Below are 17322 nucleotides of genomic sequence, written 5' to 3'. Positions count from 1 at the left end.
AACGGTGATCTATATTTTGAATTAATTTTTCTTAGTTGAGTAGATACATATATTTCTTAAAATAGATACGTATTTCATTGAATTTGTGTTACGTTCTAGCTGTATTTCCAGAAGAACTGGGGACTAGTGTTCCTTTAACAGATGAAGAACGCAGAACACTGCTCTATAAGCCTCTGGATGGAGAATGGGGTTCCAGGACGCGAGACCAGGAGTGTGACAGAATTATTGCAGGGATAAACCAACTCATGACTCTAGGTAAGTTTTAAATATTATAGAAAACATTTTTGTGTGGAGTTTTATGGACTCATGTATACTTCTGAAATTACAAAGATCGGTAACTGGTTATAAAAATACATATTATAATAATATAATAAGACACCTTCTATTTGATTAAATGGAACAGAGCTTTCTCATTGGACATTTTAAATTTTCATATAGTGAATACGTGTAAAAACCTGAACTTTTAAAAATAATTTTAAAAGGTAATTATGGTTTTTTTTGGTAACTTGTCATACATGAAACGGGTTGGGTCTTGCATGGTAACAACAAGTGTTTCATCTTGATGTTAGCTACCCAAATTACTTATTGGGCTTATAAGTGCCGGGCTTATGTTACACAGAATATTCACTGTACTATAAGTAGATAAGAAAAAAAAATCATACATTCTTAGAGAACAACTTCCTATGTCTAGGTTTCTCCTGTGTTAGCCTTGTTTTAACTCCACTTTTTTCCCCCACATCACCTTAGTTGTGTCTGAAAAAAAAAATAAAGCAGAAGAGAAGTTGTAAAAGCAAATATTGAGGATAAAGTATTTAATTATGAAAAGCCACTTGCTATTTGGATGTAGAACAATTACTCTTTAGAAGTAGAAGTCAGCTTTTGAAAAGGTAATTGTTAAAACGCTAACCACATCACTGTAACATTTACATGATCAAAGATGGGTGTGTGAGATGGAGATACATCTGTAAAATACAGGCTCAATCACAAATCTTTGTAGGTTTCATGATAAGTCAGCAGTCTCAGATCTTTGGGTAACAATGGTTCAAAGTTACATATATATAGATTGCCAACAGCAGTCCTGATTTTGAATTACTTATGTTTAGAAATCTCTGATGCTTGAATATCCTACATTACGACTCCTTTGGTGATATAAGAAGCTTCCTTTTGCTTCCAAAAGAAATAGGATGTACATGTAATGCATGAATCCAAATTACAGAATTACATTTTAAAATTTGGGAGAAAGGAAGTTTTTATTGTTTTCACTGTGTTACGTATGTAGGATATAGGAGTAATAGTTTTAATTTTTGCATTACATTGTACGGAGTATTACTTATTTGGGATTTAACTATAGCATATGTGGTGCATATTGGTCCAAAGTAGCAGTTGCTGGAACATTTTAAGAGTAAATTAACAGCTTTCAGAAGAAGAGAGTTTCTGTTTTTAAAAAACAATGGAGAGGTACTTTAAAGGTATTCTTTTCTTTTTATTTTATTTCCCTTTGAGGTTTCAAATGTTTGAATGATGTCTAAGCAGATGTGATGCTTCTAAGCATAAGAAGAAACAAACAAAACTTGTTTAGGTGCATAGACTTAAATTGCCCAGTGGTCTTTTGGTTTTATAGTGGATTGGTATGAAATAGCTTCTTTGCTATTTGGTCAAGACAGGAGGATTTTATTTCTATTTTATTTTGCAATTGGGTTTGTCCCCTTATCTTAATGAGATCAAAATACTATCATTACCTTTATGGTAAGAATTTAATAAGTTGTTTTGTTTGAAGTTGGGGGAGAGGCAATATAATACCAAATGGAGTGAGTGTGTCATGTAAATAATAATACTGAATTGCATATCTTGTTACGTGTGATTTATATGTTTAAATTTGCTTTTCAAATGTGAATATTTTGCATTCATTTGTTGTGTCTCTGAAAGGCATGGTGCTTTACGAATAGCAGGACGGGTAGGCAATAGTGCACTTGTACTGGCAGCATACTTGTCGACAAATACTTATATCTAAAATATCACAAATTGTTCAGACTATCTAGCATGGTTTCTACTGCTGATTTTGGGAAAGTACAATTTGTTTCAAATATGAACAAAATAGTGTATGTTGCAGGGGGAAACTTTGAAATTTTTGCAACTCTGATTGCTTTTCTGGTTGGATGTAACTTGGATTTCTTTTAATTTCTGTGTAGATATTGCATCTGCATTTGTGGCTCCTGTGGATCTTCAAGCTTACCCAATGTATTGCACTGTCGTGGCATATCCCACAGACCTGAGTACCATTAAACAAAGACTGGAAAGCAGATTTTACAGGTTAGATCCAAGTCTCAGTTACTGCAGTAAAATATTGCCAGCAGTGATTTTGGTAGCTGTTAGTCTTGTTATGCCCAACTTGGAAATGTGTACAGGTGTGATCTTATGTTTGTCTAATCTTCTATCCTCAGAAGATTGAACATCTCTTGTCCAAAATGCATTTTACAATTGAGATGTAAATTCTTGTTTATGCCATGTGAGATTCAAATTGTGAAGTAAATTGTTTGCTTCTGATGTGTTTTTTTTAGTGTGAGAAAGCTTAAACATTTGTAAAGTGTTTTTGTTATAATATACTTCTGTTTGTTTGATTTTTAAACCTTGCATTTTCTCTTTAAGACATAAGATGGAACGTGGTTTCTTAAATTATTGGCCCTGTAATTCTAAATGATTGGACAGCATCTGAAATAATTAACATATTTTTTTTTACATGATTTTGACATTTTCCCTAAACTGTGATTGCAATCAATGTATTTTATTTCCAGTAAATGTTACCCATTAAGGAGTATGTTCCTTTAAAATACTTCTTTCCCTTTTTGTCTTGGAAAATTTATGGTTTGCAGTTGAGTATACCTCTGTTCTTTCGTTGAATTCATGTGAGTTAGGACAAGGGTAAATGTTCCAAGCTAAAAAGAGTGGAGATTTAGATTGCATATAGGGGAAAAAAGGTATGATAAGAACGGTGAGGCTCTGAAACAGGTTGCTCAGAGAGAGGTGGTGGATACCCTGTTTCTGGAGACAGCCAGTATCAGACTGGATATGGGCTCTGAGCACCCTGATGTAGCTGTAGGTGTCTCTGTTTATTGCAGGAGAGTTGGACTAGGTGACCTTTAAAGGTCCCTTCCAACTCAAACATTTTTATGATTTCTACAGCATGGTGATTTGAGCCAAATTTTGAAGTTAGTTTGTAGAACTTAACAGGTACTGACTGGAGACTGCTCTAAACTGAAATCACATTTCACATTTATTTTTTTTTTTAAAGAATGACCAGCATTTTTATTTTATAATGCCATAATGCACATACATCTGGTTCCATCTTAATTGCATGATAATCCAACTTTGACTTTTCTAATATACTGCCACATCATCAATGGTGGCAAGGAATTTTTAGTCACTAGGGTTTCTTATCTTTTGTCAGAGGCATCAGTTGTTTTTGGTCATCAAGCATGGCTTCTTCGGTAAATCACTTTTTACTAGTTTTAGGATTGCCTGGGCTTGGTTACTTAATGAGTAATTGCCTTGTATTGTACTTTGTAGTGAATTATTTTTCTTTAACATGTGTAGGAATTGGCAGTTCAGATTGCTTGTGACATCTTCAGTAGCTTTTCATGAGACCTGCACTTAAGTCATTATTCTTCTTCTGAAACAAGAGCCTTAGAACTCCTGTGTGTTTATAAAACACATGCACACACAAAACATATGCTTCCTTTGCTTTGATTATACATTTTTTATCACAATATTGTGACTATTCCTTAGCTTATTAAATCAGAGCTACATGAGGAATTCTATTTGTTGCCACCTATTAGAATAAAATGTGTAGTTTTAGTACATTTTCATCACTACAATCTTGGTAGTTCTCAGCTGCGACTTAAGAAGTGATATATGCTGGGTTATTTATATTACAAAAGATTAGTAATAGCTAAAGCATTACAGCAGAATCTTTCCCAGGAGTGCAGGCTGTTTGTATAATGTCCCGTAGGACATAAGAGAGCAGGAAGCCTGAGGAAGCTGCCTTCTGCTGGTCGTGTAGGGTAAGCTGTCTGAGTGTGTATGTTTTCTGATTTAATGTCAAAAAATGAACAGAGTAGTACATTGGAAGAACACGAGCCTTTTCCTGCTCTTTTGTAATACATTGTTAGCAACGTGGTCTGTTTGACACTGTTTTTTTCCATGGTCTTGACTCCTCTCTTGCACAGACGTCTTTCTTCATTAATGTGGGAAGTGCGATACATAGAGCATAACACTCGCACGTTTAACGAACCCGGAAGTCCTATTGTCAAGTCTGCCAAATTTGTTACAGATCTCCTGCTACACTTCATAAAGTGAGTTGCTTAGTACGTCTCTTGTCTCTTACCAAGGTACTTAGCTCTCTGAAATACAAATTACAAACAGGCTGTTCTGCAGCTTCACTAAGCCAGTTGTCTGCTGTTAGGGCAGGAAAGAAGAAAGTTGGTATTGACAAAACAAAGAGTGGGTTAGGTTGCAAAACAAGATGAAATATTATAATATATTGGCTGGAGGCTTTTCACTAAATACTAAGCATGGGTCTGAGTATCCGTGGAATGATTTAATTTTATTACTGCCTTCCTTAGTATAACTGGGAACTTAATTCTAAAGTTTTTACAGCTGAATGAGTCTCAAAGTGATGGTTGATGTACAAAATAAAAATTGTAGTCAACAGAAACAGTCTCAAACCTTTATCATGACTGTCTGTGATCTAGACTTTTCAAGAGCTTACTATGCCCATCATCCTGATTTGCTTGTTGGCAGTGAATGCATCTGCTTTTGCATTGTAAAAGTTGGCAAGATGCTTCATTAGTTGAACGGAATGTTAGCACGTTCCTTTCAAAACATTAGAATTATATTACTTAATTGAAAATCTAAGACTTCTGTAACTAGACATACATCTCTGAGGTTCTCAGTGCCTTTGATTTCTGTCTCCAGCAAAAACAGTGAAAAGTACTTAGCTGCTTCAGATGTTAAAGTTTTACTGAAACCCACCTTTAGGAACAGATACATACCTGAAATTCTTTACTGTTAATTTTAATTCTTTAATGTCTTTATCCTATGTAGCTTCTTTCCTTTTGATGAATTAAGCACATCAGTGGTATAAAAAGTATGTGTTTTTTAATTGACTTACCTGAATTATTGCAATGCATGGATATTCTATTAAATAATGGTCTATAGATTGTGCTGATTAGTATACTTAACTGAACTAGAAACACATATAAAGTGTTTCTTATAAAGCTGAATAGACTCAAAGCCCTTTATGAGGTATAATAGATTTTCCTAATGCTGCTAAGCTCGTGATAGGGGATTATGGTTTTTCATTTTGAAATGTCACTGGTAAGCATTCTGTATTTTATGGAATATAGAAAATATTTTGCAGCTTTTGAGCAGTAGATTAGGTTTTCTTATTAATGTGGTCCTCTAAGTATTCTTACGGCACTGATACTTCATCACTTCATTTAAGTATGACTTCATAAATATTGTCCTTACTCTATGCGAAATACATCTGATTCCATAGATGAAGATGGAAAATAATGCTAGCATGCGTTTCTTTTTGCACAGAGACCAGAGTTGCTATGACATCATTCTATTATACAATGCAATGAAGAAGAAAGTGTTGTCTGACTCTGATGAGGTAAGTGGTTGTGTCTTGGATGTTGGCATTGGTAGATGGGGAAGAGACTGAAGTATTTTTCTCACTTGGTGCAAAAGTACTTTGTTCAGTCACTGTAGTAGAATATATTGGCAATTAGACGTTTCTTGTTCATTGGGAAACTGGTAAAAATCTAGCTTACTCTCTTGCTGTAGTGCAGAGGGATTATTCTTAGACTTCTGAGAGATTCTCAAAACTGATGGTTACATGAAGTGCTTTCTAGAGAGGAGACGTGGAAAGAATTGTTAATTCACAAATTATGAAGTGAAGTATGAAAGAACTTACCTACTCATCTATGCTTATATTCTTTTTAACCTTTTTATGCAACTCATTATCTTGCTCAAAGGAAGAAGAGAAAGATACAAATGTGCCAGGAACTTCCACTAGAAAAAGAAAGGTAAAATCGTATTTTGTTGTTTATAGTGCCTCAAATAATACGAAGTGTATTTGTAAACAGATCTGATTTAAAATTGGAAGCCTTTAGTTGTGTCATCTCAGCTTTTGGAAATGTTATTGTGATTGAAGCACTACTGCCCTGATTTGTTCAGCATAAAAGAATTTCTGCGTGTGCTGTCTGGGGTTGGACTCAATCTGTGGAGGTTCCTTCCAACCCCTACGATTCTGTGATCCTCTTGCACATTACTAATTAATTAATTAGAGCTGGTATCCTGCAGGGTGCCCTTTCCATCTGATTTTGTAAAAAGAGATGGTTTATTGAATAAATTCCAGACAAAATTGTCATTTCAGGATCACCAGCCGAAGAGGCGGCTACGTAATAGAGCCCAGTCATATGACATTCAGTCATGGAAAAAGCAGTGCCAGGAGCTGCTGAATCTCATTTTTCAGTGTGAAGACTCTGAACCGTTCCGGCAGCCGGTGGATCTCCTTGAATATCCAGTGAGTGTTTGGGAACAGGAAGATATTCTCTTCAATTTCAAAATAAGTTGTACTTCTCTGCTCTCTTAAAAGGGATGTCCGTGTTATTATGTGAACAGCTTTTGAGATTAAGATGCCTGCTCCCTTTTCTGAATGAAAAATGGTCATATATGAAGTTAATATGTTTGGTTGCTTGTTGTGACAGATGTTACTGTGGCACGTTTTTTGTTTTCATTTGAGAAGTGTAGAAACTAACAGTAATTTTCATATCACAGTCATCAAGACTGTTGTGGAAAAAGTACCTTTTGAAGCACTGTAGTGAAATATTAACTGTAATAATAATAACTGCTTTCTGCCTGGGTGATTTCAATGGAATGAAAATAGCCATGAGAGCAGCCTTCTGTAAAATCTGAATATTTTAACACAAAAATCTTATTGCTTTGGATCTCTTCCTTCCTTCTAGGCTGGTTTTACTTTAGAGAGCCTCTGATTAACTTGGGAGAAATCATTTGTCTCAGTTGGAGGAAAAAAAGAAGGGTTTCTCTTTCAGAAGTCAGTGGTAGATCAGTCTTGATGCTCTGGTAACATTAATTTGCTGTAGTCTTGATGCTCTGGACACCATAATTTTTGAAGAAACTTTAACTTCATGCTGTGGCTAACTACAAGTAGCCTCCCTTTGTGATTCACATCCTTGAATGAGCAGAAAAGGAGCACCTTACTGAGCTTGAGCATGAAGTGCTCTGCTCCCTAGCTTTTAACGTTGAGTTTCTTGCACAGGTTGCACCAATGCTGTTGTCAGAATCAAATGTTCAAACTGTGTGTTTTAAAGCTAGTGTGCGAAAACAGTATGAGACTTTAACAGATCTATCAAATTCATTCAAATAAAAACAATACATTAAAGCTTGAATAAAATTTTCTAATACCTTACTTTGCTGTTTATTAACAGGATTATAGAGATATTATTGACACGCCTATGGATTTTGCTACTGTTAGAGAAACACTGGAAGCTGGTAACTATGAGTCACCAATGGAGCTGTGTAAAGATGTGAGACTTATTTTCAGCAATTCAAAGGCCTACACACCAAGTAAAAGATCAAGGGTAATACTTGGTTTATTTTGTTTAAAGTAACGTTTATGGTTTAAAAAAGAATTAACAAACAGGACAGAAAAACAGAAATGGATTTTTTTTAACAGTAATCAATTGAATTTAATTATTTCTGATTTGCAAACATGAATATTTTTGAGAAGATATTCTTTTAAAATACAAGCTTGTACTGTTTGCTATTTAAATGTCTGTACTTCTGATGTTCTGCAAGTTTGGTACAAAATATTTCAAAGTGGATCTAGAGAGAGATCCATACTGAAGGAAAGATTGAAGAAATGCAGTTGTGTTTACAGTAGTAGAGAATAACTGATATTTTGGAGAAGAAAGGGGATTTTCATTGTGTGTGCAGATGTGCGCATAGACATACCCCAAGTTCTTCCACATCTGAAGTTGTCCAAAACTGAAATATCACACAAAGAGCAGTTAACAATAATGTTCACTATGATGTGGTAAGATAGTGAGGAGGCGCTTAAGTAGTTCTGTTTCCCAAAAATCTTGCATAAAATTGAGCTTACAAAGCTGCTGGTACTAAGGCGGTACTGAATTGCCCTTCTGGTGGTAGAGTTCTGAATATTTTCTCTCAAATTCAATTCACTTGTGGATGTATTTATCTGTTGGAGGTGAAAGGTGCAAATGTAGCTTTCGTTGAAGGGCACCTAAACATGTCCAAGCTTACTGTGTAGCTTTTCTTCTCATAATATGGTTTAAAGTCTTCGCTAGCTTTCATGTCTGGCTGTCTTAAACAGTGCACTAATTATTAGGTCTTCAGTGTTGTAAAATGTGAGAACAAATGTCCTAACAGTGGGCCTTACCAAGACTTGATCAGTGATTGCTTTCTTTTCAGTCAGTAGTAGTCCCACTCACAGTTTGAGCTGACAGAAAAATTGATCTCTTATCCTGTCATCGTTGTCAAAGAGCAAGGCTTTTGGGGTACATCTAGATTCTGTTGTGGGTTTACTTTATCTGCTAAAACTGAAATAGGAGAATTCTGGCCATTGTTTTAGCTCCAGCATGGTTTCATTGGTTCATCTGATGCCGTATGTTTTTTTTGTTTTCTTCCAAACAGGCTGAGTTAGTAGAATTAAGCCTGTAGCTTCTTTGTATTTTACTCAGAAGCAAAATTGGAGTGTTGTGTGGTTAGACATTTTAATATTCTGGGATCAGTGTGCTACCATGCATAGGTATGGCAATGTTTTTATTCTCAATCTTGCAATTCACTGTTATTTTTAGCATCACTGATGCTTTTCTTGAAGAGTAAATGTAAAATCCATTGGATTTTTTTTCTTGGCACAACAAGCATACATTTTTATCTTGGTTTTATGTGTTTTCATGTGTTTTACACATTTTCCTTGGATTTCCTCTCCAGAAATGCTCTCAGTGTCTGTCACTTTACTGTTTAATCTGGCACTGAAATAATTTGGTATGTCACTGGGTGGGCAACTCTTGCAATACTGTCTTTGTTTTGTATTCCAGGACTGTGCTGTGTCCCTTCTTAAAGTATCTAGTCAGTTCATTTATGGATTTGTTTCCAGAATTAATAGCAACTGTGTGCCATTAGTTAACTGGAATCAAAATTGAGTTTGATTGTGTCTCTCTGTAAGCCGTACAAGATCAGAGGGGAGGAAAAATTAAAAAAAAAAAAAAAAAGAGAGAAAAATGTGTGCCTACATGATTCTAATTCATCTGTCATAGCTGTTGTAACCAACTCACCAGTAGTACTAATTCGTCCATAAGAAGAATAAAGTGGTGCTCAAATTTAGGATGTATGGGTGCAACATAATGCAGAAGAAAATGAGTTTTCTTGACCCTGGGTGTGACCACTTAAATTCCACTAAGTATCTTTCTCTGCTGTTTCTTCAGAAGCTACAAGGGAACACGTTCTGGAAAGGCAGTTGAAAAGTGACAGCTGGAAATGTGTTTTTTCCAGATTTTCCTTTTGCTTGTGTGTGCTCTTCAGTCATAATATACTTTTCAAACTGTGAAAACAGTAACTGCAAACTGGATTAGTGTAAATGTGTCACAAGAAACCGTATTTCCTTAAAATATTTCCATGTTGGTCTGTATGCTTTTCTAGGTATTGCACCATGATAAATAAATAATGGTATGCTTTGGAAGAGTAGAAAACTTGCTCATTTAGTGCTTTTTTTTTCCAGATCTACAGCATGAGTTTGCGCCTTTCTGCTTTCTTTGAGGAACATATAAGTTCTATTTTATCAGATTATAAATCTGCCCTGCGCTTTCATAAAAGAAATACGATAAAGAGACGAAGGAAAAAAAGAAGCAGGAGCAGCTCCGTTTCCAGTAGCGTTGCGTCGAGGTTTGTTCATGACTTCATGGTGTTTGTGAAAAGCTGTGCAAGTTTGACGTACCTAAATAGTAGAACTTAACGTGGTGGTTTCTTAATACATCCTTTACTGTTCTCTCTATTGCAGAATGGCTTTAGAATGCAAGTTGCTGTGGTGTGGGAGGTTTGAAAACCTTAGATCTATCCTAGTGTAAGTGCTAAACGCATACTGTCAGTCAGCATTGTGAGGATAGTGATGACTTCATGCTTCGTCATATACCTAAGCATATATTATGATCCTTTAGTAAAGATTCACTTTCAGAGGCTCACAGCTACAGGAATTACTTCAGAAAATGTCGTGTATGTAGTGTGCTTGATACAGAGATGATTGTTTTTCTCTTATGGTCTCAGACGCTCTCATATTTATGTATTCCTGCACAACGTAAGAGTGGTTATCCAGTTTTCAAATTACTTCTTTTGCAGTCCTGAAAGGAAAAGGAGATTAATAAAACCTCAGCTGAAGGGAGAACCTTCTGCCTCCTCTTCATCTTCTGTACCTGTGCGATCGACAGCACTGAGGCATGCCCCACCTCAGATGAATGGAAAAGCAGCTGAAACCTCTTCTCTTGTAAGGACTAGAAGCAATAGGGGGATAACAGATGTGGCTTCTACAGAGCAACCATCTACTTCTTCAGGAGGAAAGCCTTTAACAATAAAGCCTTTAATTACAAAACCTAATACTACTGCAGGGTCAGGAAAGTCAGGTGAGTTGCTGGAGTTCTTTTCCCTGCTGGCTTTTTTTTTATGAAGAGAATATTTCTAAACGTAAATGTTGCTTTCTGGAAAATCAAATGTGTTTGTCTCAGTTAAGACTGGTGTTGTTTTCAAGCTTCTGAGTCTTGAGGTTCAACATCAGAAAACTGAACAGTTAAGGTATGTTATTTAGGAAGCCTTTCACTCCTAGATCACCGATTCAAGTTCCTTGCTAAGTAGGATATGTAACTTCCTTTTTAGCCAATAAGATTGAACATGATATCAAGTACTTTTTTGTAATTATGTATACATGTTTCTTTTTATCCTTACAGTACTGGAGAATTCAACCAAACATTCCAAGAACCAGAACATTTTGCCAGTCTCAAGCCAGTCTGATAACAGTCATAACACTAGGAATAACTCCACAAAAGAAAATCCTGAGAAAGAGAAGCCAATCAAACGCAAAGTAAAGTCCTCTACTGTTAATCAACAAGGTATGGAGCTTCTTTGGAAGATTTCCCTGGTTTTGTTCACGTAGTGGCTGTAGTTGCATTTCAGGCTTTGTAGTTTACAAGTAGGGTAATTAATGTATATATTATGATTTTGCAGAATAAGGAAGTCTAATGGAATAATCTGGTCACAGTTAGTTTACATCTTGATAATTAACATGATTTTGATTGCTCACAGCACCATTTTCATGGTGTGGTAATACCGTTGCCTGGACAATTTTGATCTATTAAGTTATCTTTACTTGCTTTTAAGTTATTACAAGAGGAATGTTTTCATTGTAGTGCAGTTAGCTTATGAGTTCTCAAATTCCAAAGCAGACTTTGTGTGGTCATACTCGAAGTGCTGTGAGCTTTACCTACATTTATTTATTTATTGAGGTTCTATTTGAGTCAGTAACACTGTGTGCGATGTTGCTCTGTGTTGCAGTAAGCATAAATATGAAAGCATTCTGGCTGCATTCTTTTTTTTTGGTCACAGCAGGATAGCTGTGCAGCGTTTGCTGTTTCTGTTGAACATATGGGTTGATTGGACTTAGTTTAATGTAATCTTCTGACTGAAGTTGCTTGGTCTTTTGATGTCTGGATGTGTTCAAACCCAAGGTTTCCGTGGAGACAGAAATTAGATCTCCCAAACATAAAAGCTCTCCTGCTCATGAAGAAGCTTTGGACTGTTGAGAGGCTGTTACCAGAATAGCTAGATCTGTTGAGCATCAAAGGGATGTTCCTCCATCTTCAGGAAAAAACAGTAGTCTGCAAATTGGACCTCACCTACTTTGGTTACTACCTGTCATCCTCTTCTCTCTGAGGATTATTTATTTTTTCTATGCTTCTAAGCAATCAACCTGTGGTCTGATAACTTAAGTAGTCTATCCCATTCCTTGCCAGCTTTCTCACAAGGGCCTCAATTATTACTGTATTGTGTGGCAGAACATGTGCATGTTACAATACCAGAGGATTGGTCGCATAAAATCCAGGTGTCTGTGGCACAACCCCTCATGAAAATGGAGCCCTGTGCTACTAGTGCTTTCTGGGGTGCACGTGAACGCTGCAGAAGCTGTGTATGGATATTCAGTCAAAGGAGCGGGTGCGGCATCATAATAACTATGACTGTTCTTGGTCGTGTTTTAGGCAAGGGCTGTGGTGTCAGAGCATCTCTAAGAGGTTCTGTGGCATGACCCATTGAGAAAGCTCAGTGCCACTCAGCTAAGAAAACCTCATAGCTCAAGCAGTTCTCCAAATGTCTCCTCCTGACATTTGTCTGATGAGAAATCTTTGCAGACTGTGTTATTTGGTTGGTTGGTTTTGGTTTTTGTCTTTTTTTTTTGTCTTACACATTTCGGAACTTATCCTTACTTATTTTTGAAATAAGCTTAGTCTGATGAAATCATGACAAAGGGTGATACCTTGGGCTATAAGGAACTTTCATTTATCCAGAGATGACCTGCTGTGAAGCATTCCAAATCCTTGCAGAAGTGATTTTTGAGCAACTTCTTGCTGCTACAAGCAATAAGTCACTTCTTTTGCATCAGCCAAGAAAAAGACCTTACCTGTTCTGTTATTTTGTTCTGTTTTTTCTTTTTTTTTTTTTTTTGTCTCAGGCACCCTTGAGCTAAGACCAGCTAGGAGTTAGTCACCATTGCCTACTGATACGAAACTCTTGTGTTATACTTGGGTCTCTTGGGTTTGATAATGACTTTGAATCCATTCAGTTATTTTACTAAGAGGTTTGTTAAAGCAGTGAGAAAATAAAAGTAAATGCAAATCTGCTGCATGATCCATACTCTCGTGTTTTGTTCTGTTCTTTACAGCAGATTGCAAGAACAACGCTTTGGCATCAGGAAGCATTCAGGTAAATGGACATGGAGGGCAGCCTTCAAAGCCTCCAGTTAAAAGAGGCCCCGGACGGAAACCGAAGATTGAGGCTAATAACAACACTTGTGAAGTGGTGCACAAGAAAAGAGGCAGAAAACCAAAAAAGCTACAAATGGTCGAACAGCAAAAGGTTGCAGAGCAGAATACAGTCCAGACCACAAAGGATGTACTGGAAGAAGCCTCTGCTTCTACTGCATGCAATTCTCTTTCTGAAAATAATATGAAGGAAGACTTGGTACAAAAAAAAGGCCGTGGGGGTAGAAAGCCAAAAAGAAAGATGAAGACGCATCCATCAGGCTCGGACCTTTTAGTTCCTGCAAATGTTAAGATGCAAACAAGAAGCAGGAGGAAAAAGATAGATGAGCCTATGGAAGAAGGGTCTGAGGCGCTTAAAGATTCTGAACCTCACATGAGAACTAGAAACCAGGGTAGGAGGACAGCCTTTTACAATGAAGATGACTCTGAGGAAGAGCAAAGGCAGCTATTGTTTGAAGACACCTCCTTAACTTTTGGAACTTCTAGCAGAGGCAGAGTCCGAAAGTTGACTGAAAAAGCAAAAGCTAATTTAATCGGTTGGTAACTTTTACCAAGTGTTTTACTTCAGAATGCTATGAAGCAGGTACAGTTAAGGAACAGCAGAACAGACTTCTGCTTCCCTGCTGCTATTATGGGTTAGAAGAATATGCTCTGATTTGGGAGAAAGATCTAGCAAAAAAAAAAAAAAACAACAAAAAAACTGAAAGAACGTTCTTTGAAAGAAATATATATTTTAAACTTTTGCTATTTATTGCCCTCCAAATAGGTTATGCATTTCAACAGTCATTTTGTTCATAGTTGGGAATAATTGAAGCAGTTTCTGACTGACTGACGGAGTTGTGAACTACTCCGCTCGAGTAGTGTGTGTGTGTGTAGTACTCTACACAGTTTTAAAAGGTGACGGAACTTTTAATGCCACAAACTGAAAACAGAAATCTATTTTTGACCAAGCAAGGTACACTCTGATTGTAAAGTTAGGTTGCCTAGGAAGGCAGATTTTCTCAAAAAAAAAAGTGGCAGTAAAATTCACTTACATTTCTCTTAAATACAAATACAAAAATACCAAACTTTGCTGATCTGAAAATGCTTGATTTCAGTAGAGATGGAACGTTCAGCCGCAAAAGAAGCCTAGCACAGGCTGCTGGTCTATCCGAGTTCTGCCAAACATAGCAAAAATGTAATCACACGTATATATATATATATATATCCACATTGGAAAAAGTTTGACTAATGTCTAATTTTTCAGACCTTGATTCTTGTATCAATCACTAAATCTCTGTTTATTGTGCCAAAGACTGAGAATCAGTGCAGTGGAAAGCCTTTTTTCTTTTTTCTTTTTGAGTGTCAGTACAGCATACAACTTGCAGTGAAAAAGCTGTGTATTGTTTTAAATAGTAAGTTGTTAACATTGTTCTGAACTGTATCCTTTTTGGTACTTTTGGTAGAAAATAATGCACTGGTGGGGTCCTTTGACAGAGATGTTTTAGACAAAATGTATAATTGGTTGAAGGATTCAAGGAAATTACAGGACAGGTATGGAATTGCGATGTTTACTTTCTGATCCAGATTGATTGTTGTTTCTACAACTTGAGACGTGCTTAAGAGGCTAAAATGACCTACAAAGAAGAGTGTATGTGTATATATTAATATATACATAAACACATACGTATAAAATATTTCCCAGGTATAAATTTTTTTCAGGATTTTTTAGATAGCACTAGAATTGAAAATAAATTTTAAAATGTCATACTTTATAGTTTAATTTTAAGGGGAAGATTGGTTATTTTCAATTATTGAGGTTAAAAAGGCCAAATCACTTTTTATGCAATCATGTTTTATACAGTGGTCTCATTGCACATTGCGTTTTTCTGCACTTTTTATGGTATATCACGCTGACATAAGTCAATATTCACCCTAAAGAAAAATTCCATTTAATGATTGTGCCTTGTATTCTATTATTTCTTGCATCCTTAGTAAAATTAAGTTGTCTATTGTAAATGATGACTATATGACTTAGGGGAATGTATTGTTATATGTACTGCTATGGAAAAGAAGAGCAGTTATTTATTTGTTTATGGTACATTTAGTTATTTTATACCTTTACAAACAAACTTTAATACCATTTTTCTATCACTTCAAAACAAATGTTGTCCAGTGTTACGGAACAAATACGGAAGCAGTCCTATTTTCTGAAATCTGGTATGGTACAAAAATGTAACCAAATTTTTCTGACGATGCGTTATTTTGGAACTTTGGGTAGTGTGACAGATTTTTTGTGTGACCCTAACTTAGCTGAAGAAATAAACCTGAAATGAAACCTCGATTCCGTACACCCTTACTTTATGATGATTCTTTTTATTAGGAGGATTTTTCTTTGACAGACAACATCTGCAATATCCGGGAGGGCATACAGAATTGAAACCTTAAATTCTGCACAGATTCCATGTACGTATTTGGGGCCTAATTCCTGACCCTTTGTTTTCTGTTACAAAAAAAAAAAAGCATTGGTATCTGAGCAAAGAACACTGATGTCTGGCACAAGGAGGAATGGAAATGCGCTATTGTGGGTGGTAAACTGCTCTCCACCTTGCTTAGTTCAACATAATTCCATTAGTCGTTTTCTTACCAAAAAACGGCTCCAATATTCCTCCAGATCCTCTTTGAATTGTTTCGATTATGAATTCGGAGAGCAGGAATCACTTTGCATTTCATTTGTTGTTCTGTATCTATTTTTTGAGAAATATGTCCATTACTCAGTTAAAATGGAATCACTGATGACGTGGTAAGAGAAACTGTGGCTGTTAAGTTACAGTACAGCTTCATCGTTCAAAGCTAATTGCTTCCACCTGTTGATCTTGTCCATTCTCCCTGATGAAGGCAATCATTTGAAAATGTGTAATTTCCTGATGTTATCTGCATTGTAATATATGAAATAGATTATATCTAAAATTTCAACTTCTGTATTTACTCCATTTGTAATAATGTTTTATATGGCATGTTTATGTATATATTTATATATCAGAAATACCCTGTATGTAAGTTTTGGAGACATAAATAATACGTGTTCCCTTTAACACTAGGTAGGAAAATTATCCATCTTCATTTTATGAGAATAGAAGGCCTTAGGTGCAGAACAGGGCTACTCTTCCCACCCAGTAACATCACTGACTTAGGCAATACTCTTAAATTCGTGTCAGATATGTCAGTGTTTTCCAAAACTTTCAAAATCCATTGTGCATCAGTTAGGTAACTATTAAGACACACACACAAAAATATTACAAGTTAATGTCTGATTTATTTTAAAAGGGTTATTATGATTTGATTTCAGTACGTTGCAGACTATTAGAGACTTCAGTCACCACCATCAGACTGCATTTGGTTGGGAGAAATTGTGTTATTTGAGATGGTGACATACTGTATCGGGACAGAAAAGGAGCTTTTGATGGCCGAGTTTTCAGTTTTTAAATGCGAGCAATAAACTGTTGGTCAGTGTTCTGATAACGAAGAACTTGCAGTCATGTCCATGTTCTGCAATGCCATCCCAGGTACCCAACAACTCGCTCAGAAAACCGAGTATCACACTCCCATGCGCTCGTCTCGCATCAGCATTTTTAATGTTGCACAGGTTCATAGCCACACGTGGTCAGGTGATCTGGCAGACCTGGCAGCAATTAACGCGCTGTAACATTCATTAAATTTGCTCATATTGACATGAATATGAAGATACTGTTCTGACATTTCTGCTTCACGCTGGGGAACGTTCCAATTGGTATTGACCACTGAGTGGTATCTTAATAGCAGTGTGTTCTCTGACTGCGGGTGAGGAAGTAATTTCTGTTTCCATGATACCGGTGTGCTTTAAATGGTGTAACAGAAATTATTGTACTTGTGCCTACATATTTAACAACTCTTCTGCCACTTTGTTCCTGTTGTTAACGTGTTATCCAGGAACTGGAGTTAAACCCTACCGCTGTATTGATCATGGATGTCAATATTGACTGGAGTTCATTGTCACTCGGCAATGACAGTGGTACGACTGCAGAAAAATGTCTTCCTCCGGAGGTTGGACTGCTGTGTGATATATTTGCATATGTTTCTTTGTACAGTGTCCGGTTTGTACGTGTGATCAGTTTGTGGGTAGACTTGTAAGACTGAGTTGGTTGAGTTGAATATTACTATGACTTAATATTTGTGAAAC

General features: G+C 36.3%; 1 protein-coding gene across 2 annotated transcripts in view; it reads left to right on the top strand.

Moving 5' to 3' along the window:
* The window catches only part of PHIP (pleckstrin homology domain interacting protein), a 100322-nt gene extending 83474 nt beyond the window's left edge, over positions 1 to 16848 (top strand). Inside the window, exons 30-40 of one of the 2 annotated variants that reach the window (XM_065730936.1) lie at positions 100 to 255; positions 2190 to 2310; positions 4224 to 4349; positions 5599 to 5671; positions 6036 to 6086; positions 6437 to 6586; positions 7512 to 7664; positions 9824 to 9987; positions 10438 to 10718; positions 11040 to 11201; positions 13028 to 16848. In XM_065730936.1, coding sequence (XP_065587008.1) covers positions 100 to 255; positions 2190 to 2310; positions 4224 to 4349; positions 5599 to 5671; positions 6036 to 6086; positions 6437 to 6586; positions 7512 to 7664; positions 9824 to 9987; positions 10438 to 10718; positions 11040 to 11201; positions 13028 to 13668 — 2078 coding nt within the window. In that variant the 3' untranslated portion in view covers positions 13669 to 16848. Of the gene's footprint in view, positions 1 to 99; positions 256 to 2189; positions 2311 to 4223; positions 4350 to 5598; positions 5672 to 6035; positions 6087 to 6436; positions 6587 to 7511; positions 7665 to 9823; positions 9988 to 10437; positions 10719 to 11039; positions 11202 to 13024 lie in introns of both variants that reach the window. The other variant, XM_065730935.1, reaches the window with a different exon arrangement.
* The last annotated feature ends 474 nt before the right edge of the window (positions 16849 to 17322 follow it).

This window comes from Cyrtonyx montezumae, unplaced genomic scaffold, assembly GCF_038088225.1.
Source record: "Cyrtonyx montezumae isolate F1298 unplaced genomic scaffold, pur_monq_1.0 scaffold_13, whole genome shotgun sequence".
NCBI classification, from domain to species: Eukaryota; Metazoa; Chordata; class Aves; order Galliformes; family Odontophoridae; genus Cyrtonyx; species Cyrtonyx montezumae.
The sequence above is the reverse complement of the archived record's forward strand: the minus strand, read 5'-3'. Positions and strand labels throughout refer to the sequence as shown.